This window comes from Camarhynchus parvulus, chromosome 3 (assembly GCF_901933205.1).
Source record: "Camarhynchus parvulus chromosome 3, STF_HiC, whole genome shotgun sequence".
In the NCBI taxonomy this organism is placed as follows: Eukaryota; Metazoa; Chordata; class Aves; order Passeriformes; family Thraupidae; genus Camarhynchus; species Camarhynchus parvulus.
Window position 1 is genome coordinate 105,976,352 of NC_044573.1, and position 27,274 is coordinate 106,003,625.

At 40.4% G+C, this 27,274-nt stretch overlaps 1 protein-coding gene across 3 annotated transcripts in view; it reads left to right on the forward strand.

Moving 5' to 3' along the window:
• Positions 1–1,538: 1,538 nt before the first annotated feature.
• LIN28B (lin-28 homolog B) overlaps positions 1,539–27,274 on the forward strand; it is a 79,301-nt gene continuing 53,565 nt past the window's right edge. Inside the window, exons 1-2 of one of the 3 annotated variants that reach the window (XM_030945829.1) lie at positions 1,539–1,743; positions 2,716–2,903. In XM_030945829.1, the coding sequence (XP_030801689.1) occupies positions 1,734–1,743; positions 2,716–2,903 (198 nt within the window). In that variant the 5' untranslated portion in view covers positions 1,539–1,733. Of the gene's footprint in view, positions 1,744–2,343; positions 2,423–2,715; positions 2,904–27,274 lie in introns of those variants that run through there. The other 2 variants (XM_030945830.1, XM_030945827.1) reach the window with 2 other exon arrangements.

Genomic DNA, 27,274 nt, shown 5'->3' on the forward strand with positions numbered 1-27,274 from the left:
TACTTTAATCTGTAACTTTACACTAAATGAGGTGGACAGGTGGAAAAATAAAACTAATTATCCCCTGTTTGTTTTTCACGTTTCTAAAATATTATTTTTAATGCGTTTGGCCGTGCGTAGAGCAGCAGGAAGGGCAGGGCCATAGCTGTGTACCTGTGAGCGCGGAAGGGGAGTTCCTTTGCAAAGGGGCTGTTAGCAAGCCCGTTACACATCACACATTTCTTCTCCGAATTGGATCCCCCCTCCCGCTGGCAGTGAAGACTTAAAACAGCAGTCCGCAGTCACCGTTATTTCTCCCCTCTTTGTCCTCTTCCCCCGAGGCTTTTTTTTTTTTTCCGCCCTCTTCTCCAGTAAATCCCTCTCTCTGTCAGTCCTCTCCCAACTGCTGATTGAGGTTCACTCCAATTCTCGGCTTGAAAACTGGGCTCTTATTTAGGAAGTCATTAATCACATCCCCTCCCCCGGAAAGAGATGGCGGAGAAACCTGTGAAGTACAATTCCTCGCCCCATCCCCCCTCCAGAAATGTTGTGAAACGCTAGATCTCCGCACATTCGGGGGCATATTAAGGTGATACCTCGTTTCCGGCGCGCTTCTAATTTGAATGCGAAATTAGTCACGATCCAGTTGCGCATCTGCCCGCGTTGTGCGCACGGGGTGCCACACATGCCTGCGGGAGCTCGCCGTGCGCGTCTGCACACGCGTGTGTCCCCGGTCCATGTGTGCACACACGCGTGTCCCTGTTCCATGTCTGCACACGCGTGTGTGCCCCGTCCGTGTCTGCACACGCGTGTGTCCCCCGTCCATGTCAGCACACACGCGTGTCCCCGTTTTGTGTCTGCACACGCGTGTGTGCCCCGTCCGTGTCAGCACACACGCGTGTCCCCATTCCGTGTCTGCACACACGTGTGTCCCTGCTCCATGTCTGCACACACGTGTCACCCCCATCCGTGTCTGCACACACGTGTGTCCCTGCTCCATGTCTGCACACACGTGTCACCCCCATCCGTGCCTGCACACACGTGTGTCCCTGCTCCATGTCTGCACACACGTGTGTCCCCATCCATGTCTGCACACACACGTGTCCCCATCCATGTCTGCACACACACGTGTCCCCATTCCCTGTCTGCACACACGCGTGTCCCCGTCCGGGAGCATCTCGCCTCCGTGCGCGGATCCCGCCTGCGGTGGGCACAGATACCCCATAATCTCCTCCGCACGGCCGCCCCTGCGTGCAGCTGTTGTTCACTGGGCTGTATCTAGAAACACACGGATCTTCCTACGGATTTCTGCACGCACGGGAGGGCAGAAACCCCAGAATAATACGTCATCTCGATTTCCCGTACAGAAGCGTGCAGATTAGCTGTCCGAAAAGGAAGGGGAGAAAAAAAAAAAGCGCCGCGTTGGAAATTTCTTGGTCATTCATAAATTATTTTGGTGTGTCAGGCTACTTGAAATGGCGATTGGCTGCTCCTGCCTGCTGCCAACCCCTTAAGGATCCGATGCGAAATTAGTAGCAAGAAAGCATGTAATTGACCGAGTCACGTGTGCGCAGGGGGCCAGAAACGGAGCGAGAGAGACGGGAAAAAATCAAAAGAGGGAAAGCACATTAGACCATGCGAGCTAAATTTGCGATCGTTCAAAATCAGGATGTTAGATTAATGCAGAAGACCACTTCGATCCACAGGGAAAGTTTTCATCTCACGAGTTTGGAGCAGAGGGCCCGTGGGGCAACATGGCCGAAGGTTAATTTTCTTTTTCTATTGTTTTACTATGATTTTCGCTCGCTTGCTCGCTCGCTCTCTCCCCCTCTCCCCCCCCCCCCCACCTTTTTTTAACCCAACTATGCATTACCCTTTTTTAGCAGCTCGCGCAAGGGGGCTTTCTCCAAACCCATTGTTACCCAGCTCAGAAACTGTTCCGTACCGCCCACACCGATTCACAACTTGAAAAGCTTTCAGGGGGCTATTGTTTGAATTGTTCCTGTTTGATTAAGCACAGTTGCGGTGGTGGGATGAGAAAACGGCCGTACACCTGTCCCAACTTTAATCGAAAGTTTATTCCAAGGAGGGATGGATACACGGTGGAAAATAGTGGTTTCGGCGCTGCATGTGCAATAACCAGTTGTGCAATCTGCCCAATTTTGCTCATTCTCTCTCCTCCACCCCTCCTCGGCCGGCCTCCCCCCTCGCCCCCCGGTCCTGCGCCTTGCGAGGAGAGACTAATTGGGCTGAGAATTTCTGTTGAGAAATGGGATCGGTCTTAAACCAGCAATATTCAAGTAAAGTATCGCGTTCCTTGCTGTAATGTGGCTGAAAGATGGAGTTAAATGGAAAAATACACGTATGTACAGAAACGTGGGCTGCCCTGGGCTCAGAGAGAGGGAGAGCCTCCGTGCGCAGTGTTTCCTCTCTGTAAACTCCGGTGATTTAATTTTTTTACGTATTTTGGGGAGAAGGTTGTTTATTTTAGGATTTAGGAAAAATACGCACTTTTCACCGTTTGCTTTTTGATTTTGTATTGTTCGCCCCCTTTTTTTTCTGGTTTTTTTTTTCTGGTTTGTTTTTTTTTTTAACCCGTTCCGTTTGTAGTAACTCCTTTATACAGCGGCAAAAGGATGTTACCAGAATTTAACTCTTTGCTTTGCATCTTCTCCCTCTCTTCCTTCTTTTTCTCTCCCCTTCCCCCCACACCCCCCGCCTTGCCCTCTACCTCAGCAGGGGCGAGTAAAGGTGGAGACGAACCCGGGAAGTTGCCGGAGCAGGAAGAAGAAGAGGAATCCCAGGTTTTGCACGGAACCGGCCATTGCAAATGGTTCAATGTGAGAATGGGATTCGGGTTCATCTCCATGAGCAACCGAGAGGGAAGCCCCTTGGAGTCTCCAGTTGATGTCTTTGTACACCAAGTAAGACCCGTTTTTGTCTTCCATCTCAGCCTGCCACATTTGGTTGAGCTCAGTGGGACTCCGGTTTTATGTGAAGAGAAGTAACCTATTTTTTCTAGGTATTTAAGTACATCTGTAGTTAAAGAGTTGCCTTAGGTAGTGGTTTTGTTGGCAGTGTACAATTTGAGTAAATAAGGTCGTTAGATTGTGCTTAGTCTCTGGCTGGTGATTTGTGCAAGGGTATAATGTTTCTTCGTATCTTCCTCCTTGGTTGGAAAAGTCTCCTGTGGTTTTTATTTATTTTCAAATGTCACACTTTTTAACAAGGTTTATCATTTGTCACCGGACTGATCAGGAGCAGATATGCCTTTCCTTGGAAACTGTTTAAAATTAAGCTGGGAAAAGGATAAATAAATGTCGGGTTTCATTCAGATAACATTTGAGTACAGTTTTAAACGGTTTACTTGTAAACCTCGAATTACTTTTTAAAAGCTCATCTGAGATTAGTTAGTGAAATTAAGACATAATGATAGTGTTATTTTGCAGTAATTCAGACCTGAGAGTGTCCCTGTGGTGATACTCTGAAGCGTGTATGTGGTTTGGTTGGTTGATTTTTAATTAATCCTTTCTAGGGAATAAAAAAAAGAGTAATTATTAAGTATGCAGACCAAAAGCAGTGTCTCTATAAGGCTTTTGGGGAGACAAGGGGTGTATGGTCCATGGTTTTAATTTTAAGTAGCATGGTTGGTTTTGTGTTTTGAATGTGGAAACTGGTATGAATGCCTTCATGTTAAACGAGTTACAGATGCAAAATAGGTATGAAATAATAAGGGAACTTTTTTTGAGACCTGTACTGTGGTTTGTGAAGAAGACCTTCCCTGGTCCTTCTGTAAGTCTCCAGTTGCAACAATGCTATTTTGAATTTCACCCATCTCCTCTGTGATCAGGGAAGAGAAGAGAGCTCTCAGGTAAAGAGACCATTTTGGGGTTGGCTAGGGCCATGTTAGGGAGGCAAAAGGCATCTTTTTACACTTTTTACGTGGCTGTCCGTTTGCTATGACGTTTGCAATGACGGTGAAGGGGCTGTTCCATGGTTATAGAGTGACTCCCTTTTAATTGTGCTTTTGGTGGCCCGGCTTTATTCTGCAGTAACTTTATCAGGCTTTTTCAAATCACACACCTTTGATTAGATTAGTAAAAAGGTGGCTGAAACTTCTGCAGAAAGTGCTGCTGTGGCCTGTTGCCCTGCAGTGCAGGGTGGAGTGGATTTCTGTCTCGGTGCCTTACACACACGTGCCCTTGCACCTAAGGGTCTGCACTCCAGTACAGCTGCTTGCATTCGAAATTATGTACAAAGCGTAGAATCCAGTAGTGAACTCACTAAATTCCTACACGTCCTGCTTTGCACTGGCATATGGCTGCCCCCTCTTCGCTGCTGCTTTTTCTCTTTAGAACTGAATGAATGAAACACTTATCAAAGAAGGAGCAGTCTTCCTCCTTTTCCCCTTTTCTTCCCTTCTTTGTATCTTAAGTCACGAAGTTGCTCTTTACAGTTCTATAAATTTACTTTAAAGATAAAACTCCCTCTTTCTTAATGTAATTTTGTGTTAATGTATGTAAATTTTTTGCTTCTTGAATAGTAGAAGACAAATATTTAAAACATAGCAGTGCTGTTAATAAAAAACACATTTGGAAACAAAGATATTCTTAGAGCTATGGAAATAGAGAAGTATTGAACTGTGTGATAACCTGATACATTTAAGTAATACTAGACAAGGTTTTCAGTTTCATAATGGAAAGTAGTCATAGAAAATAATAAAGTAGTAGTGAATTTGAAGGTCTCTATTGAGTTGTGTTCCCTAAAAGAAGGGAAGAGAAGGAAATGTTAGACAAGTTTGTTTATTACAGTTTAATAATCTACAACTTATCCATACCCTTGGGTTTCTAAGACAATCACAGTGTAAAATGCAGTGAAAAATACCATGTTTCATTGCCTGTTAACTGTGTGCCTCTGTCATTTTGAGTTTACTTAGAGATATGTCTTACTGAGTGAAGTTATTATTAGTATTTTGCAATGAATTGCTCTTGCAGCAAAGTATGTTTCTCAGCATTTTCATTCTGATGAAATCTAAGGTGTATATATATAAACTTCACGGTGACATGAATCTTCTTTCCATCAGTTTTCTGTGTAATGTAACAGAGATAACTACTATCTGTTGTATTTCAGAGTACATTTTAGATGATTGATATTGCTACATAGAATGCTTTGTTAGCTAACTAGCTCACCAGTTCTAACAGTAGCATCCGGAGCATAAAAATGTGTTTAATTCTGTAATGTTATTTAACGCTCCTGCTTGTACAACTGCCTGAGCAGTGCTTGGACCCTATTCCTATTAGTTTCTTTAATTTGAAAAAAATTTGTCACGTGAAGGGTCCTTTTCAAGGCAAAGATGTTACTTTATTAATCTGTTGAGACAAAACACTACTGTTCAAAACTGCTTTGAAAACACTTCATCACTTAAGTGTATGCAGGTAGTGTTGCATGCATTCATTCACTCTTTCTGCAGTGTTTGTAGCTAATAGTATAATTTTATAGAATTAAGCAGTGTGAGCAAAGGAGAGAAGCTTCTAGTTTACTTAGTCTAAGTCCTGTCAAAGCTACCTTGAACCCAACAACAGTATTTTTACTTTCTTATCTTACCCTTTTTTGGTGAGGCTATGCCCAGTTTCTGAGATCTTGCTATAAGCAAAAACTTACAGTGTGTCAAGTCAAAATTCCTGTAATAGTTTAAGCTCATTATACCTAGACTTTTGAGCTTGCAATAAATAATTTTGCTTTCTTCTTGGAGTTCCCCCTTAGCTATGTGTGGATTATAGTCACATTTTTCTAAAGTCGGTGCTTTGCTAATTGTATATATTGATATATTTTTAGAGGACCATGCTTTTGTTTGGACTTCTCTTTCCCTTCACCCAGTGAAAGTCCTATTCATGAAACAGCTGCAGTATTGAGTTTTTAACCCTGCCTTTTAAGTTCTTCCTTTAGTGTTAATAATTTCAATTGATCTCCTCTGAACTACTATCAGACTGTTGTTACCCTTCTGGTAATGAAGTACCTAGAGCTGGATGCATTATTTAAGGTAGAAACACGTCAGCCATTATATATGTGCATCTGTGTGTCTACAGTGTAATTTGGTACACTTACACACGTCCAGTCTTTTCCTTTTTAGCTCTATTCTGATACAGCTTATATCTTTAAGTCTTGTGTTTGAGTCATTCAGGGTCATATAAAAATTATGAGCCCTAAAAACAATTTGATTTTTTGAACAGAACCCATGCTCAGTGCAGCAATGTGCCAAATCAACTCTGTTTCTTCTGAAAAAAAATTTAAGAGTAGCAATGATAATTCTTTGTAACCCTTTTAAATCCAAGGACTGTGCACCTTACTGAATTTGGCTCAATATTGTCATATGTTCTCTTTATAAGTTACCATGGAATGAATAATACAGCTTGTTTCTCTTTTGTGATGTGAATTCTGGACCTAGTTATGTGTGAGTGGCTCTTACTAAATTTTAGAAGATCTATTTATCAAAGGGTAAAGCAGACTGGAGAGGTGAAGTGAGGGAAACCTTTTGTGGTGCACATGAATAAAGGTCTTCAGTGCAAAGAACTCAGAAGAGCTGAAGTTCTCATAGAATCAGAAAAGGATGATGTTTGTTACTTTTTTTTTGCACATTCAAAATTAGACAAATATATACTACTTCTTTTGGATGCTGGCGGTAAGGCAAAAATGCTGTATATTCTTTTTCACACACACTTGGTACAGACTAAGTTAGAAACAAGTCTTTTTTCCTTTGCTTAGTGTGGAGCACAGATGTTAAAGATGATCATGAACTGTAGGGTGCTGAATGTAAACAGATGCAATTAAATGCATGGTTGTGAGTATTGAGGGTTAAGAATTTATGTCTGTTTCTCAATAATGTGTTTTTTCAGGATGGAATGGATTGTTCAGTTTAGATGGAGTTTGTTGGGACCTGGCTCTGTAGTCCAAAATTCTTACCACAATAAGGGATTGATACAATATTTCTGAACTGGGACCTTAAACACAATCATTCTTTGGGATCCTCTTTTATGAGATGGGGAGAGGAAGGAAGGGAGGAGCAGCATGTAGGAGCTGGTGTATTTTGTCTTCTCATTAAAAGGAACATAGTTGGCTTGAAATTTTTCACTTTCATCTGAACTCTCTTACTGTTACAACAAAATTTGATTAAAAAGGAAAACACCCTTTTTTTCTTGCATTGAGTCCTTTTAAACTGTACTATCATTTGTGTATTATAAAGATGGCTCTTACTGTTTCAAGTACCTGTAACAAAAGAAGGAGGAAAAATTATTGTGACTATTTTGACTGTTAACAGAAGAATAAATGGAAAATGAGACATACAAGCAGCATCTGAACAGTCTTTTCCTTTAATGTGACCAACTATTTTTTTCAATAATTAATCAGATTCGTGTTCCTTGAATTCCTATTTTTTAGGCACAGCTGAAATACTTTTTCTATGACAGGGTAGGGCATGACATTATACACTCAATGCTGACTTTCTTATATTGTGAGCACACATGGTCCTGTGCTTTTTCAAGGATGCATTCATTCTTTCATCTAGCATACCTTTTTCATTTTTGTTTTATTGGGAGCTTTTAAAAACTACTTAATTGCTCAGGATAACTGGAGGTCCTGGGCAAGCAAGTGGGATCAGTATTTCATTGCTCCTTATGTCTAATATGACGTAGGTGTGCTTGTTTGGAGTATAGAAGTCCCCAGGTAGAATGTGCTGTTACAGACTTTTCATCTTTGACTTCTGCTGGGGACCAGGCAAGCCCAGTCCTAATCAAAACAAAAGTGGCTAGCAGGATTTAGGCAGGGAGGCTGAGGAAGGAAGTGTGTCTGCAGTGAGCATGTGTGGGGAAGATCCGGCAGGGATCAGCCACGGGTGTAGTGTCCGAATGGGATGGAGCTGCCAGAGACCCGGAGCCAAGCTTTGGCACTCACCAGCTGGGCTGCAGCATGCAGAGAAATTATGGGGACCACTGATTGTGCTGTGGAGTGCTGCAGCAGTTTGGGATTTTTATTTTTTTTAATTTTGAAAAATTTGTTTTGGCTACTAATTATTGTATGAGTTAGCATAGTGTATGGACACATAGATGGCAAAATACTTCCCTGACAACTTGATGATTTAAGATGGTTGTCTGAAGAAACTTGTAATTTGGTTAGTTGAGTTATGGACCCGCCATCTTCTTAATCTTCCATATTTCATCTATTTACATCTAACCCAAACACTGTAGTAAAGTGTTATTAGTAAACTGTTATTAGTGTTTAAGTGAATGGCAGCACCTTAAACCCAAGTGGTATTGAATCAGATCAGATTTGGCTGAAGAGTTTTAAACCTTGTGTGTTGACAAGTAGAAATCACAAGTGGCCCAAAGGCAGAGGGTTTCAGTGGGATAACTTTGTTTTAAGAGGTATTTCCCTCTTTGGCAGAGCAGTAAATGCACCCTTTCCAGAGCAGGCTATCCTCCTTTTCTCCAAGACTGAGGAAGTTGTGCACAGGGGTTGGGATAGTGGAAGGAAGAGGATATTTTGTCTGGGGCACAAACATAAGATATCAAAGCAGATGTATGAACCAAAGCTAAAAGGAAATGAATTGTCAGATTGGGAAAAATGTTGTTATTGTTGCTTGTTCTGGTTTGCAGCTACATTACCAAGGTAGTAAGTACATTTAGAACCATCCAGAGTTTTGTTTCGCAAAGTATACTCCCATGTACATATTGTTTGATTCATCTTCCTTAAGTAACCCATTGCAGTAAAGGCCTGCCAGATTCCCCCACTAATTATCAACAGAAGCAAAATCAGGCCCACCAGTTTCTACAAAGGTATATAAAAGTGACTGTGAAAGTATCGTTTAAGAATGATCCTAGGAACTAAAAACTAGATGGTAAAGACCATTTATGATGCTTTTTAAAACCAACACAAATAAACAAGGACGTACTGTTTAAATTTTTAATTCCCTGTATGTAGGAGTGCTTTTTTGCCTTTTTAAAAATCAACTGAAAATAACCAGGAATGTTAGAGAGGTATTGTGTGGTGCTTGGCTCTTTTTAAAGGACAGTTCTTCAGGACAGATTTGAACTGGCTTTTGCCTGATGGATATCACCAGTGAAAGCAGTGAATTCTTAAATTGCTTTTACATCAGTAGAGTATCACTGAACACTTGTGCATGGAAGGTGGGGAAGTGCATCTAAATTGCTTAAGCCTATTCAGTTGAAGAAACTGGTGTCCATGCTTTTCCTCAGGTTAGTCTGGCTGGTTCTGACTTAAAATGGAGGCGGGGGGGGGGGCGGTTAACTGCTTGAGATATGGCTAAAGGGAATTCCAGATCTCAGTCCAGAGATGGCTTGGCTGCTTGTGGAGCAGCTGTGGACCTTGCTGCAAGCGTCACAGCCTGCTGTATTATGGAAAACTGGCACTGAATTTGATTTTTTTCTGAACATGCAAAGCTGTATCATGCAGCAGGTTCAGCAGCTGCTCTGCAAGCAGCTGAACAAGGCTTTGCTGTAGCAGTGTGGGGTGAATAGGTGGAGGTTTAAACTCCTACAGCCGCCCTTCTCAGTGGGAATCCTATGGAGATTACTTTTACATTTGGCAGCAGTGCCACTGCCTCAGTAAGTTTCAAGAGCTTTTGCATCACTCTTCATGTTGGACTAGGATAAGTGCTTGCGGGGCTGCACTGCAAACTCATCTGGGGAACTGTTCGGGTTTGTATCTGATTTTTGAATCATTTTTCATAGCAGAGAATCCCCATGAGCCCCACAAATAAGGGTGCCATGTTGGCACCATGGGAGGGTGGCCAAGGGCGCAGTCAAGCAGGAGCCAGGGTGAGGTGGAGGTATTGGAGGAAAGAGCTGGAAGCTGCTGTCACAGGAATGTGGTGAATGGAACTGCAGTCTCCTGGTGCAAAATAGCAGAATTCTTGTGTTGCCACCTTCAGCTGGGGATGGAGAGACAACGAAAGTGATAATGACTTTTCAAGGAAAAGGGCATTTGAGGGTATAGGCAAGAGAGAACAAGCATCTGAGCTCTCTTTGGAAGTGAAATGTTTCAGGAATCTGTGTCACACTTCAGTCTTCCAGCTTCTCTTTCTCTTGTTTAGTGATTACAGTTCAGCGGTGGCACTGAAATATACTGATTGCAGTTTTTAAAAGGCACTATTTATAAGGCAGACAAAAAATCAGGGAAATTTTGATACATATAAATAATATGGGGGCTTTTTCTTCTACAGAACTGAAATAAGCATATTTACAGGACATGTACATAATAATTTGGATAGATCTTTTTAGCAGATAGGTGAGGTCTTACTGAAATTGATTGATAATCTGTAAAGTACAGCTCCTTAATTGTTCAATATTTATGGAATTTCAACTTTGAAAATTAAATACATCAAAGCATTTGAGATTATTTGTCTGAGTTTGTAGAATATTCTTATTCTATTATCAGTGCTGGAGCCAAGAAAATCACACAGTTTCTATTCCAAAATTCTGATCTGGTGCTAGAATTGCATTTTTTGGAAGGAAGAATGCTGAAAAGCTTGAAATAATTTATTAGCATCATAAGTTATATTTTCACTGGTTAAAATTGTTTAACATGTAAAATCTGAGTAAAGGTATTTGTAATCAATATTTGGAGTGTATGAATTTATCTACAAAATCAAAGTAATATTTCATGACTATTACAGATCTTGTGCACTCTCAGAAAATGCTAATGTTGTTATTACATTCATAAATGTGTAATTCTCATCAATTTAGCTGATAGTGGCTTTCCCATCAAAGATAATTGTTCCTAGAGAGGTCTTCTTTTAATTAGCCATGCTAATTTATAGGTATGCAGTGCTGAGAGAATTTCTTGATTGTTTTTATTATAGTGCCACGTGAAGCTACTTTAACATTTGTGCTACAACTCTCTGTTTGTGGTCATATAAATACATGGACCGAAATAAACCCTGGTCTGAGACTGAGAGTGATAGCCATTGTGTTCCTAAACAAGACCAGAATAAGCATAATTTCGTCGTTTTTTCACAGTACAGGTGTCTTTGAAATCCCTAAATTGTGCACATGGACTATAATTTAAAAATATTTCATTTTACAGCTGTGTTTTGCAAGGTGGTAATCAAAACCTTGGTTAGTTTTATGAGCCATTTGTAATAGTACAATCTTAGGGGAAATAAGGTGGTTTAAAAAGCCTCTGCTGACCAAGTGTAATAATTTGTGAATATTCTTAGACTCATTGTACTGGAAATACTAGAAATATATAAAAGTAGTAGTATCAAACATACCTAATAGACCCAAGCTGATTTCTCTAGATGTTGGATTAGACCCCAAACTGCATCCTGTATTTAAAATATATATTATCTCACCCAGTTTAATTACCTCGTCTAAGACATGCAGATTATACATCCTGAGAATCAGTCATTTTTAACATTAAAGTGGAATAAGATCCAAGAATTATTCACAAACTTGTTTGCTGCCTTCTTCCCCAGATATTAAACACAATAGTAAGTACATCAAGTGAATGGAAATTTGAGAATTGTTCCAATAGTGAACAAAACCTCTTCCTTAATGCAATGAAATTATGTCATCCCTTCCCTTCTTGTTGATTACAGACCTGATGGGCCCAATTCTGCTCAGTATTCTCTTGTGAATACAGGTCCTACTGACCTGTGAAACTTAGAAGTGCATGTTAAGACTCTTACATGAATGTTTTTACTGAAACTCTGTGGTTCACAGGCTTTTGTTTTCACAAGGCTGTAAGTGTGCATTTTGTGCTCAAAAATGATCTGAGCTGTTCCTGTACAGAGCCTAAAGTGTAGGGTCGTAAACAGGATTTGGGTTACTGTTGCATAATTAAAAGTTGACTAAAAGTGATACAACTTGTCAAGTTCATGCATACATACTATGTTATGTATGGAATTTGTATATGCTTTTCACAGTATGCTACTTCTTTCCTACTGTGAATGTGTAATATTTAATGTCTTACCTAAATTCACCTGGCCACACATCTACCAGTCTGCTCTGATGGTAAGGTATATCAGGCTGATAATGTGGGGTTTTTTTACATCTTCCTGTTGAAAAATTGCTCAGTCCCAAATAAGTTCCTCACAGTAGGAGAAAGTGGGAGAAGTATGTGAAATACTCCTCCCAGTGTGGGAAAGAACCCTCAGAGTGGGCACAGGCAGGTTCTGTTGGAGGTGAGTGCAGTTCACCCTTGCAGTGAAGGTGCCTTTGGGGTGTTGAACAGTTTGTGAGCCCCATGCCCGGCCTCTGATTTCTGGCAGGGCTGATGATGGGATGCAGTAGCTATTGGGAAATTTTTTTGAAAACCTGGTAACTTGCAATATTGCATATCTGTGTTAATGAGGGGGAGGATGGGAGTGCTGCTGGCTGGATCCTTTAGGATCTGTCTTCTTCCAGGCCCTGGGGTTAAGGATGCAGAGATACTACTCAGACAAGGGAGAGCAGTGCCTGGTGGGGAGGAGGAAGTAGCTGAACCTTCTGCTCAGACAGGAGCAGGTGGACAGTTCATGGATTTGGAGGCATTGTATAATCCACAAATATTTGTAAATGCAGTTAGTCAAAAAGTTTCCATTTCACCACAGTCCTCAACGGGTCTCCACTGCAGTGAATACATTCTCCTTTGGCTGTGCCACATCTGCTTTGTTTGCCTGCTTTGTGGTTTGGTTTTGGAGGTTTGTGTGCCTATGTGTGTGTTAATTAAAGACAGCACGTTACATTTGTAATAGCTGTTTTACATGAGTCAAAATCACATTTGTTCAGTGTTTTCATGTAGCATGTTTTGCAGAAACTTTTTTATTGGGTGGGAAATGTAGGGTGGAAGTGAACCCTGTAAGGAATGTGTGGTTTCTTGTGTAGGGGTCTGGGTGGGTCTGGCGTGCAGGCTGATCTAAGGGCATCCTGTTTGTTGTGTGTGATTCTGGCTTAGAAACTACTGCAACCTGGGGAAAAAAAAATGAAATAATTTCTCCTGAATAATTTCTACTGAAATAATTTATTTTGGATGTGAAGCAGATGCATTAATAAACCAAGAAACTCTTTATTTCTGATACTGTAGAGAACTTTACATGTCACCACTGACTTCACAGCACTAGTCACAAAGAGAGGACTGTGGGATTGAACTGTAGAGGATAAGAGGGCAAAAGATTTTAAAGGTGCATTGTTAAGATGAAAACGATATTCAAGATTTTTAGGCAGAAATATAGTAGATAAAAGACAGATAATTTTATCTGAAGATCAAATTTTTGCTTAGACTTGCAGGAATAGGATTTTGTTAGGGTTGGTTCCTGCTTTTGCAAACACTAAATGGAGCCATAATTACCACATCTTTCACTAAGGAGTGCTTAATTATCCTGGACTGTAGTCTATTATCTACACTATGAAAGTAGGTTATCAGATTCTCCTCTTAGCAATGCCTTCTCTTCCTCAAGAATTAAAAAAAATAAGTTTACAATATTCCAAAATACAATCCATTTGATTTGAAAATGTTTAAAATTATATAAATTCAACTGATTGGGAAGGTTCATTTAAATTTGATCTGTACCTACATTGTCTTCAGTAGAAATTATTAAAGACTTCTATAAACAATAAAAATGCATATTCCATTTTATATGTATTTACATTTAGTAACTACATTTTTCAAGAACATGGATGCTTTTTAAATTAATCTGCAGTCTGCTTTGAGCAACATCTTTTTATGTTTGATAACATAATTGGTCGATCCAGATTCCCTGAAGAATTTTCACATTAATTCTCATTAATTGATTTTAATTGAGCAATTACATATTTTCTTCAAATGGCAGATTAATTTATTCTTGCAGTATAGTTTCTTTTTTACTGAGAATAATGATAAGTAGTTTATTGGGAAATGATAGCCTGTTCCATGCTTGTGTGGGTTTATTGTTAATCTTCACATGGTACTTCTTTGGATGATCATTCTTTAACTGGTGACAGCTGTAAATGGACTAAGATTAGACTGCTGAAGCAGCTACAGTTGGAGCATTTGGCAGAAGATGAATTATATTTAGTGGCCATTATTAGTATAATCAATGTTTAAGATTTTCTGTGATCTACTAATATCTAGGATCTAAGATATATTAATACCTTTTTAATGGGAATCAGTATATTTTAAAAAATTATATATAAAGCATTAAAATGTTTTTATAGTTATAATTTGATTTCTTTTTATGTGAATGTCCATTACAAGGGATCTAAACCAGCACTGACCACAATAGGTGTCATGAAATGCACCTATAGTGTATTATATTCTCTTGAGTGAGCTAATGGCATAACATGGTTGATTTTGGTGCAGCATTTCTGGTTTCAGGGTTATAAATATAATCTATTTGTTAAATTCTTAAAAACTGCTAAACCTTAGCTTAGTTTCTGTTTTCTCCCTCCATCTGATGTGCATTTTGAAAGTACAGTATGTTTTATCTACATTTCAAGGACCAAATGTTACTAAGAGATGAAATGTTGAGCCATGTGAAGTCAGTGAAATAGTTGTCAAGGAGTTTCAGTGCATATGCAGTTTGTCTCAAGGATTTTTTATCTGATAGTTTCATTTGGGAGCTTAGATACTTAAACCAGAGAAGCTTGATTAAATAAATGAAAGGGGGTTTTGTGTGTATAAGCTATCATTCACTGGACTTGTTTTTTACTATCTTTGTGGCAGCTTTGTAATCTTTAAAATGCCCCCAAAACTAATTATGTAACAGTACTATTTGTATGAACTTACCATACACAAATGTTCATCTGAGTTTCTTGCAGCACATTCAGCAGGATCTTCATTATTTTAAGTGTAGCTGTGCCACTTTGTGGACAAGTTTGAAATTCCTGGCATTTCAGGTCTGAAAGAGGACTTAGCAGATGAAAATGTGTACTGCTCTACAATTTTCTCCACATAAGTGAACATGTAGAAAATTTAGTACAAGGTTTTATTTGTTACTGTTTAATTCCAGCGATGTAACTAAGTCAATAGCAAATTGCTTCCTTTTATTAAATCTGTATGCAAGTAAATCATCAAACAATAAGGGACATGCTAAATACAGAAGAAAGACATTAATCCTTTCTTCCTTTAATAATTGGTTTGTTGAAAAATACTGATTACATTATTGTAACATAATTTTTACACATTTACTAAACAAAATACTGGTGTGTCAAAAGCAGCTGTTAAGATTTTGAAATGTGAAGTTTTCATTAATTTGACAAATTTTATCAAAAGCTTTCTGGTAGAAATGTTGCTATTAAAATTTTATATTAAAAAGCTACATTCAAGCATTAAGGAATCAAATCAGAAAAATTAATTTAGAAATTATGCAAAAAACCCACAATGAAATATTCATTATGAATAGATGCTAATACAGGAAATACAAAATCCCTGAGATATCTGCATACAAGCGTTGTTTTCATCTTGTACAGCATTCCTGCGTGTTTCAGGAAACAGGTTTAACAATGTAGGTCAGTTTGGATTCTGCCGGGCGGAGGAATGGCAGAGTGATGCAGACTTTAACCGCGGGTTTTACACTCGCCAGTTTCCTTCTGGCTCGGTGCAGATCTGGAAGGGGCCAAAGGAAAAAATTCTGGGCCTTATTTTTTCTGCTCGCTGGCAAGATTTGCCAGTCAGCTGCTGACTTCTCTGCTGCTCTGCAGTGGGCGCGGGGGGCGGCAAGCCTCCGCTCTGCTTTTGCTGCGGCGTGGGTGCTGCGTTAATGGCGCGGTCAGCCGGGAATGCCGCGGGCAGGGCAGGTTGTTCCTGCTGCAGGAGCCGCTCCGGCTGCCCCGGGGATGGAGGCACCGCAGGATGGAGCTGGGTTCGGGTGGGCAGGTGGTGCCGGGTTCGGGTGGGCAGGTGGTGCTGGGTTCGGGTGGGCAGGATGGAGCTGGGTTCGGGTGGGCAGGGGTGCTGGGTTCGGGTGGGCAGGATGGAGCTGGGTTCGGGAGGGCAGGGGATGCTGGGTTCGGGTGGGCAGTGGGTGCTGGGTTCGGATGGGCAGGATGGAGCTGGGGTCGGGTGGGCAGGGGGTGCTGGGTTCGGATGGGCGGGATGGAGCTGGGGTCGGGTGGGCAGGGGGTGCTGGGTTCGGGTGGGCGGGATGGAGCTGGGTTCGGGTGGGCAGGGGGTGCTGGGTTCGGGTGGGCAGGGGGTGTTCGGGGCGCGGGTGCCGCGGCGGCGCCGAGGAGGGGCCGGGGCCTCCCTTGCGGCGCCCTCGGCTCCCCTGCCCGGCCCGGCTGCAGCGGGAGCCGCAGGAATTTGCCCCCTCCCGGCTCAGGTTGCAAGCCCCGAGTGAAGCGGGCAAGCGAGGGTCAGGGCTATTCATTGCCTATCGCTTCCTCGGGCCATTTATAACCCGGTCCTCCCCGGGCAGCTGACTGTGGTCCAAGGAAGTGATTGATATGAGAGATTCAAAGATTTTATTACTCTCTAAATACGGTTTAAATGTTCGAGTTGTTTGTTTTATTTTAAAAAAATACATTAAAAAAAAGCTGATTTGGCACACGGTGCAGAACTGGAAATGCTGATTAATATCTTTGAGGATCAAAATAATGATAGATTAAAACTGTCTGAAGGGCAGCACTGCTGGAACTCATGGGTTTAGTGCAGCGTGCCCATCTCCCTGCAGTGACACACAGTGCAGTGTGTGCCCATCTCCCTGCAGTGACACACAGTGCAGTGTGTGCCCATCTCCCCGCAGTGACACACAGCCATGCCCTCCGCTGGGGTGCTGGCATGGGGCAAGCAGGGACAGTCACAGCTCCCCGTGCTGAAGGACCAGCATCACAGAATAGTCTGAGTTGGAAGGGATCCACAAGGATTGAGTCAACTTTTAGCCTTGCACAGGACATCCCCAAGAGTCACGCCGTGTGCCCAAGAGCCTTGTTCAAACACTTCTTGAGCTCTGTCAGGCTGGTGCTGTGACCACTTCCATGGGGAGCCTGTTCCAGTGCCCAGCCATCCTCTGGGGGAAGAAACTTTTTCCAATATCCAACCTAAACCTCCCCTGGCACAACTTCAGGCCATTCCATCAGGTCCTGTCCCTGATTGCCAGAGAGAAGAGGTCAGTGCCCCTGATCTCTGATCAGGGATGGGTATTCCATCCGCCGTGGCCAGTCCTCCATCAGCCACAGGGCACACTGATACACAGGCAGTGCGAATAAAAGCTCTGTGCAGCAAACGCTCCCCTGGAGCTTTGCCACCACTTTTCCCTGGAGCTTTACCTCCATTTGTGGCAGCATTGTCCATACTGGGGTGTGGAAGAAGCCGAGCTGGGGGTCACTGAGCCCTGGACCCTGCACTTCTCTGCCTGGCCCTCAGGAGCTGCCACACATGAAGATGGCAGCAGGGTGACATCAATAACAACTTTGAAAAGAAAGGCAGCTTCCCTTTCAGGAGCCATTTGTTTGCTTCATTGATGCTTGGAGGAGGAGTTAAACTTGGGTAGTCACAGAATCACAGAGTATTCTGAGTCAGAAGGGAGCCACAGGTGTCCAGCTCTTCAGTGAATGGTCCCTGTGGGGATCAAACCCACAACCTTTGGTTTTATCATCACCCTGCTCTGACCAACTCAGCAAAGATGATAAAAAATTGGGCACATCACAATTTTCCGTGGCCTCTCGGGCTTGCCCTCCTAATGATCAAACAAATCATACTACTGAATACCACACCACCTTGAAGCAGTCATATTTACAGAACTGTTTGAAAAGGAATAAAATTTTAATAACAAATTATTCTCCTTGAATTGTTAGAACTTCTCAGTGATGTTTTATCTCATATCTTACATTTCTTTTTAACTTCTGAGTTCTGCAATGTGACAAGACAGAACTTTTGAAAAATATTCAGCAGAATTATCTGCTTTTGTTTATTTGGAAGGACAGCAAAGTCCTTCATGCTAAAAAGTCTTTCAACAAGATTAATGATTGCTGGATTCCAATCTTGCAAACACTTGTTCTTTAAAGTAAGACCTGTTCATGTAAATAAAGGTTTCAAGATTAGGACTTTAAATATGCAGCTTTTATAACTAAATGGTCTTCTGCTTTTGTCTGTCCTTGGGTGAAGTTCCACATGGACTTGGTGGGATGTTTTTTCCTTGTGTTATGACTATAGCTTTACTACTTAAAATTACTTTTTTTGAAAAAACCAATTGATGGTCTATAGAATTTTTTCTTTATAAAAAACTCAAAAAGTAGTGCATATACATACTTAATGTACTATAGATGAAGTATATCTATTTCTTCACAACAACAGTTTTGCTCTAATGGAAATAAAGTCAAGCAATCTTTCCCAACGCAGGTCACATTATGCTGGTTTTTCGGTCTCTGTGGGTGAGTTGTGCAAAGCTTTTACAAGTTTTCTGGCTGTAGTTTATAACAGCATAATTAAATGCAGTATTTTTTACATTCCTAAATATAAAATGTACTTCCAGGCTGTCAGCAGTGTTTAATGATTCACCCCTCTGGGACAGCCTCTCTTATGGGATGAGTTTGGTGTAATGCCATTGACTGTGATGCATTTGTGTCAATTGCTCCTTCCTCCTCCATCAGAATCCCATTTGTTGGAATCTCATGTTTTTTTCTGATAATGTTTTCTACTTGCAAACCATTTTTTTTAGAAGCATATGTTATGAAAGGACATTTTACAGACAAGCCTAAGGTTGCTTTGGTTGTTTCAAAATAGTGCAGGGATTATAGGCTGCTTTACTTTTATTGCTGCCTTCAAATAGGTGGCACGTGCTTTTTAAAAGTGTTTTTCAAGCAGAAATATTTAATATTTCCAGTACTAAGTATGTTGGTTTTCTGTAGTTTAAATTAATCCATGTGTGCCTTATATTTACATATTTTCAGCTAAACATAGGGTTGTTTTACAAAGTGTACAGGTTTTTATATACACATTAGATAATGGGAATATTTTAATGACATTTTGTATGAAGTTAGCTACTTATTTTAACCTTTCTATGTAAAATTCTTTGTCTGTTTTTAATGTTAATGTTACATATTGCTTTTACAATGCCAAATGGGAGAAATGCTTTTCACAAATCTCAAATCTTGGAGAGCCCAGTAATTGTCATTCCATACACCAGGGCATAATTACATTTGGTTGATAGACATTAAACTTTTCATTGCTGTTGCTGTGAGCACTTGAATTATTCTGCATGGTTATTTTTAAATTAAGCAAGCATCTCTATTAATCTAATATATTCTATAATTAATGAAGAAAAAACTGTTTGCTGAAGATATGATCCATGCTAGACTTTTGCAATTGTTTGGTTTGGTTAAGTTTCTTTTTTTTGTTGTCGTTTTTGTGCTTGCTTGTTTGGTTTGGGTTTTGGTTTTTTGTTTTTCCTTCTCCTGGATGAAATCCTTGCTTGTTACGACCCTGCAGTTTCATTACTGCCTTAAGCCACAAAACTGTAGACTTCTGCTAGAAGAGGCAATCCTTCCCACTCCTTCCTCCACCCTGGCCTCACGTTCCCACCCAGACTCCCATATCAATTCCCCTGCTCTGGAGCTGCAGGAGTTACAATACTTTTCTCCTTAAACTGCAAACTAGTAATTTATTTTCCGTGTTTGAGTTTCATTTGTATCATGAAACTCATAGGGCTTTGGCTTTGCTGCATGAAAAATTGAGCTAACTTGAGGAAAGCAGTAGAGGCGTGCAGCCTGAGGAAATGCAGGACACACCATTCCATTCGGTATCAGCGCAGAGGTGGAGTGCAATTATTGAGGGACTGAGACAAAATAAAATGGGAGGTCTTATTCCCCAAACTTCTTGTTGGTCTCATTGATTTAACATGCTACCTAGGAGAGAAATGGCAGAGTGAGACTTTGCACAGCTGTATCTCACGGAGCTGCCACCTCTGTTGGTGTGTGCTCGCTGTGACTGCACATTGTACCAGTGCCAGGCTTGGTCTGGCATTCATTTCCTCAGAAACAGATGTTAAGAGTCCAGTCCTGCAAATAGTGGGTGTGTCTTGTTTCTGTAACTTAAAAAAAAAATAGAGTGAGTTTCCTGTTGGCAACATTTAATTTGTGAGTGCCCCTCTGGTGTGTAGCTAGCAGGTGTAACAGGGCTGTTTGCTTTACCGGGCACAGCTTTTCCTTAATAGTACAGGAGGATCATGTTAGGTTCCCTGGAAGTGTCTCCATGATTTGAACTTTTTTAGTAGACTCAGTGTAATGTTTATTAACTGATCTCAGTGGCTACTTCAGCAAAGGTTCAGCTATGAACAGCTTCTCCCCTGTTATGCAAACTGCTTCAAAGCAAGCTGTAGCAGTAATTTAAATTTTTCTTTTAAGGACATTTGAAAAATATTTTCACTGAAATAAACCTCTGAGTTGTCCTTAATGACATAAAAGATGTTCTTAAAGAAATACTTCTCACATTCATGCACATGTTTTGTCATTCATGGTGTAAGTCCAGTGCTGCAAGCACTGTGCCACACTTACGAAGTCCCTTGGACTTCATTGGATTTGGCTGCTGATGAGTGAAGTCTGGAAGTGAGCTCTGTGCAGGACTCCCTTGTGTGACAAGTGGCAGGAGGGGTCCCCAGTTTGTGTGAGAGCAAGTGGGACTGAGTTTTGTCTGTACAGGACAATGAACTTAGGCTGGGTGCTGCATGCATGTAATGTGGGCAAACTTAGTAGATACATTAAAACATTGAGTTCTGCTTCTTGCTGATTCAACATGAGGTCAGAAGGATGTTGTATTTAATAAAAAGCAAGAATGGTTGTCTTGAGATTGTTTATTGACACAAGCTCCGCTGTGACTGGCTAGAGAGTAGTTCTGCCTACTGTATGTAAGTGTTCACCCTGTCCCCAAGGAGATTGGTGGGAAGGTAATACAGATGTAAATAAATTGAGGGAGCCTTTATTTATATACATATATTCTCTGTCGTATGTGCGTGTTTTATACATACATAATTTCTATCAAAGTGAGCGTCCTCAGGCAGCTGGGATGGGCAGTGTAGGAGCTGGTTTTAATTGAGCAAAATGTATGTCCTGACATTTTAGGAAATATTTCTCTTCTACAGAGAGAGATTGCCACTGATGTATGGAGCCTGTCCAGTAGCAAATCTCTGTGTAATCGCATTTGATCAGGATCCTCACAATGAGGTTGTCTTTCATCTCTAAAACTTCAGATGGTTTGAATTTGTAGCTACTTTTCTTATAAATGCACCTAGTTATTTATTTTAGAAAGAAAAACTGATAAACGAAAAAAATTCTGTTCAAGTGCAACATGTAACTGAGAAGATCATTAGACTTTTCAGTAACCTTGATTTATTGAGTGGATTAATGGTTGATTAAAGTAATTTTCTTTATAGACAATTATCTTTGTGCCTTGTGCACTGATATTACATGTTCAGTGTAGGCTGATCACAAATTGCCTTAATATAAGGGTCACCAAAGTAGGTATGGATGTTTCTGGTACACAGATAAGAATCAGGAGAATATCAATATTAGGCATATTGTAACAAATTAAATTATTTGGCAAATGATTCTAGCAAAGAGTGAGTTAAGCGAACAAAATACCATTTATCTTTATTTGTAGGTTGTTCTTCGAATCATTATTGATTTTTAAATTTCAGATAGTTATAATAAGTTACAGCACTGACATGAAAAGTAAGCAATTTTTTTCCCCCAGGGCTTGGGAGAGGGTATGTTGCAAACAAATGGAAAATTTAATGTAAGGAAGAATAAGCTGTGTGTGAGAAAATATTTTTAAAAGGAATATCAGTTGTGAAAGTAATATTTGAAAAACTGCTATGAAATGTAAATTTATTTTCCGTTTAAAGTTATTTGCACAGCACAGAGCTTTTATTTAACAAAATGAAACAATGTTTACCCTTTCTGAGCAAACATATATAAATCACTAATTGCAAGAGGAAGCTGTATAAACTCATTTTCTGTCCCATCAGCTTAGCATTTGTGAGCCAGCATTTTACAATAAACTCTTGATTTCTTTACAAATAGGATATAACCCACAATAAATAAATAATTTCCAAATTGTTGCTGGAAATTTGTGGAGGTTGGCCAAGGAAGAGCTTTGCTTTAGTATCTTTTTTTGTTTGTTTTTTAAAGTTCTCAGGTAGTGATAAGGACATGCTATTTCATGAGGGCTGAGAAAAATGCTGCTGTACACTGTAGGCATTTCTGCTGCCTTTGCTTCATCTCCTGCGGGTGCCCCTCCTCCATTTTGTTTTCCTTTTTCACAAGTTTTCTGGTTGTGCTCTCTCTTGACCTCACTGTGTGAGCTTGTAGCCACACAGGACACTGGCAAGATCAGAAAGCACTACTGCTGGATTAAAGCAAGAGCACACAAGTCAGGAAAGAGTCTGCAAAGGCAGCAAAAGAAACCAGAGGTCTGCAGATTTTTTCTATAAAATAATGCAGTAGTCTTAAAACGGGGCTTGAGTTTTGTATAGATTGTTTGACATGTAATTTTGCAAGATAGCACAGCTATTTGTGAAAAATCCTTAAATAGATTTCGTTAAGATCTGTTTTTTCTCTTGTGATTTGTTATTACAATTCAGAAAAAATAAAACTAGAGAAATAAGAATAAGCGCTCTGAGTCTAAAAAGACAAACAAGCACTAAATAGAAGGATTATTTTTTTTATATTTTTTCATTGCAAACAAGTTTCCCCAAAATAAACCTTTGAAAACTATGTGACACAATTTAAATATTAATTTCTCCTTGCAAATTAATGCCTTTTATTTATTTCTAAGATATGACATCTCTGATGTGTATAAATATGCTTTTTTATTCAGAAGTTGACCTTAACTTAGTGTTTTGTAATAATCATATTTAGAACCTTGTAATATATTTAACCTATTTCTTGGCATTAGTATTCCAGGTTCCATGTTTTGTAAAATACTGTGTCCAAATACAGAATGTAAGCAGAAGGTGCTTGTAATTTTGTGATAAAGTGTCCTTATTCCTGCCTAGTGAGCACACGGTTAAACCCTTCAAAAGTGTTTTAGAAAGTGCTTCTTGAGACAAGCACAAGAAACTTTCACTCCTCTTGTCCTTCTGTCCTTTGTCTCCAAAGTCATACTCACCTTGAGTTTGATTTTCATCTTCCCTTTGACAGGATTTGAACACCACCATTTGTTAACCTTGTCATACACCTGGACACCAGGGCACGCGTTCTGCAGTTGGTATTTCATTTCCATGTTTATCAGTCATTCCTCTCTGTGCACAGTGAGGAGAGGCATTCACAAGTTCTGTGAATATCTGATAACAGTCTCCTTAATACTGTGTTCAGTGGCTTTGGGCAAGTCTTTTAAGAGAAAGGACATGGTGCATCACTTTATTTTGCTGTACCTGTGGGTCTGATTTTTACATGTCTGACTATGGATTTGGTTTCTTGGCAACTGACTGTTTGTTATATTAAAAAGTAGTGCAGAGATTTCTCTCTGGATGCAGAGATGAGCAAGGGGCACTGCTGAGCTGTGCTCAGGGTACAGGTTCTTGCTTAAATTAAAGCATGGGCCAGCTATATGTAATTTCTGTGAGCACCTGCCTGACCAGTAACAGAAACTCCCAGTTAACAAACCAGTATTGCTCACTCTGTGGGCTTTGAGACTGCATCTGGTGATAAATAACCCTGGGTCAGGGGCAGGCTGAGGCGGTGCAGTGTGATCCTCCATCATGTGAGGGGCTGCACATTATTCCCTGTGTCTGTTTTTTGCCCTCCCCACAGCAACTTTTACTGCATTTGGCACACGGCGGAGGGCTGTCAGAGCACAGCCACTGTGGGACTGTGACTGACTTTTGGGAATGGGGCAGAAGTGGAGAAAGAAAGAATGTTGTCAGATGAATGTTAAATTATGTTGTGCCACCTTGCTTCAGACCCAGGGAAAGATGCCCAAGCTGTTAATTAGAGGCACATATGTAGCCTGAGACTGCAGAGATGGGTGCACATGTGGCTGCCAGCCGATGTTGGCAGGAGCCAGTGAATCACAGTGTTTGTGGTAATGGTAACATCACTGTAACTCACACAGGTTCCTTGATTTGTTAAAAATTTATTTATCACTGTTAATGTTCACCACCTTTAAGGTTAATAGTAACAGGTTGCGAAGATGGGTATTTTTGTACCCTTTCCAAAAGGAGTAGGACATAGTAAATTTTAGAAGATGAAAGGTGCTACAGTGGGTAAATCCACACCAGGTTATCTGTACCTGGTTAAGGGCAGCTGTGCAATAGGTCTCCCCCTGCACAGGTGGGATAGAGGCATTTGACAGCAGCGTGGTGGCTTGAACTGCAGGTAAAAGTGTCCTGAGCTCTCCTGAGCTGTCCTGTTTAATGTGATTGAGCAAAGGACTTGTGCCATGTGGGAGGTAACAGCAATTCACTCAGCACACGTGCAAATGCCATGTGTGGATGCACTGACTCATGTTAATGTAATTACCTCACTGTAATTGAGTTAAGTACAATTGATTTAACAGTAGTGAAGATGAGCTCACAGTTACAGTCTAAAATGAGAGTATATATTTGATTGTCAGGTTTACTGTTTCTTGCTGGAGGTTGAAATTTTTCTTCATAATACAGTGAATGAAGAATGTGCTTGACTTTAGCCCCATCCACAGTCTGAGTGGAACTTAGGATGGTAGTTTGTGTTTTCTTGCATGTATTTTCCAAATGCTGTGTGAGCTACTGATAATACACCTTTTGCAGAGCAGGAGGAATCAGCACAGTGTGCTCAGCACCATTTTATTTGTCAGCTGCTGTGTAGGCTGGGTTCTTATACTGAAGTAGAATGTCTTTTCTTGTCACTAAATTGCTTTTTGGGAGATCTCATGGCAATAATTTTTAAAGCCCTGTGGTCCACTGCTCCACAAACTCGATCTTTTCTCAGAAATGTTCTTCATTCCTGCTTTATATTAGTTCCCAGCTGCTAAGAAGCTCAACTATTTACTCAGACTTAATCCAACAGTACTTGCCATTTCTGGTTCAGTATGTTAGCACTTACTAATTCATGATTTTAGAGGCAATAGAAGTGTGAAGATGATATGAAAGGGGTTGAAAAAAATTAGCATCTTGATTGGCTCATCAGTTACTAAGCTTACCAGATCTTAATTGTATAGATTCGGTATATTATGTTAATACAGACAAACTTACTTCCCAGTGAAGTGCAAAGTAAACTTTGATTTCTTTTTTAGAGGTCCTGAACTTGTCTTTGTCATTATTACTAGAAGGGCTTTGTGACATATTCAAAATTTTCCATGAGGAGTTCATCTGTGTCCCTGTGAGTTCTGACTGCAGTGTGTGAATACCTAAGTAAAACATCCCACAAAGAAAAAATATTTTTAAATTGCTTTTAATTACTAAACTTGATTTTTCTTTTAAAGTTAAATTTAACTGATACTCTTAGGGTCTGATTTGAATAGTTTAGCACATTTAAATTCACTGCATCAGGAGGAGCAGTCTTACTTTCTTTGCTCTTTCTGTGCTGGCCCAGGCTCCAGCATCAAGCAGTTCAGCAAGCTAAACTTGTTTTAAGAACCAAACACACACAACCCCACCTTTTTTTTTTTTTATTACATTTGTGTGGACATTGTTACCTAAATTGGTGATGATTCAGATGATTGCCGAACCTGGTACAGTGGGTGAAGGAAAGAATCTGCATTTCCAGCAGGAAAGAGCAGAAGGGATCGTCTCCTTTTTCCTGACAAGGCTATTGTTTAAATTAAAAATTACGTTAATGAGTTTATATAATTTTGGTTGTGTTGGCTTTTCAGAAATAATTGCTGAAAACAAGATATTCTGTGTGTATCTACACACAGATATCCATATCCCTCTCTTTGTCTACACATACTGATGGAATTTTGTCTGATATTATAGATTCAGCCTGCTGTTTAAAGAGCCAACTGCTTTTATTTTATGATAAGTTCATTTGCAATGGGTTGGTTGGTTTGTTTTTAAGAACCAAAATGTCATCTTTGGCCAAAAACCTTGCATGGATAGCTTCTTATATTAACTGTAATGGAGCAGAAAAATATCAGGGACAAGCCCACAATATTCTATACAGCTGTGAGTACAGATTGTTACAGCATAAAGTACAGTTAGTAACCCTTACAAATCTAAGCACATTATTAAGCATATTACCATTTCTTTATTAGAAATTCCAGTTAAGCCCTGAAGTTGAAGCATGTTAAGGAAGCTAAAAATAGTCTTGATGTTTAGATGATTGAGTCAGAAGATGTTCAAGACTTGGCAGTAGGCTGTATCAGAAATGATGCAGTGCTACTGTCTGATGTAGAAAAACACAAAACAGGTGCAGCAAATATTTTCATCTATATCAGGTCATCAATAACGCATTCTGGTGGGTGAGAGTTCTTCAGATTTCAGAGAAACACCACTGATGGCCATCTAGCTAGCAGTGATAGTTTACACCATGAGATTTGGTGAGTGAAGCTCCTGTTGGCTGCTCTCAGTTTTATCCTGCTTTGAAGCATGGAGCCATTTTGACCAGCCAAGGAAAATACCTTTTTCTATGAATTTAAGGGCTCAGATAGTTGATCAAACACCATTAACTGTAATTGAGACCAAGCCCTGTGTGAATCTTTGTATAAACAAAACCAGTGTTTCTGCCTTTATGTCCTACTGGGGCACAAAGGCAGAAAACCAAAGGCACCAGTGCAAGGAAAGGGACTCTGTGTGTTGAAATAAACTAGTGACATTTGAAGTGCAAGCAATCCAGACCTTCAGCAGGCAGGCTCTGGGCTCTGTATTTACAGAAACTTTTAACAACACTTAAAAGCTTGTCCCTTCAGGAAAATTTTTGCTCCCTAAACAGGGAAGCATCATGTGCTAGCAAGCACTGGGGCAGGCTGCATTGGTAACCTGTCCAGCCTCTCCCAGGCTGAATCCATGGCCCAGCTGCTCCCTGGCTCTGAGTCATCCTGTCTCTTGTAAAAGGGTCCTGTGATGTTCCTGCTCAGCAAGTGCAACTGGCCTCATAACTGCCATTTTTTCCCTTAAGAGCAGTGATGTGTTAATCAGTGACCAGAAATGACCTTCAAACAGAAGTATAATTTTTATAGAACTAAAAGCAACAGAGGGAAAAGCATCTTAAAATCACAAGTCATGGAGCATGTGACTGAAGAGAAATGCTATGTCATTTCATGGGCTAAGTAACACCCATTTTCTCCAGATGGCTGTGATGGAGTCTCTTTGGGCTGGTCCATCTTTCTACTTTCTGAGCAGGGACCATGCCCTTTCCTTTGAGAATGACCTTTCTCATTCTTCAGTTCGTTTTTATTTTTTCCAACTTCTATC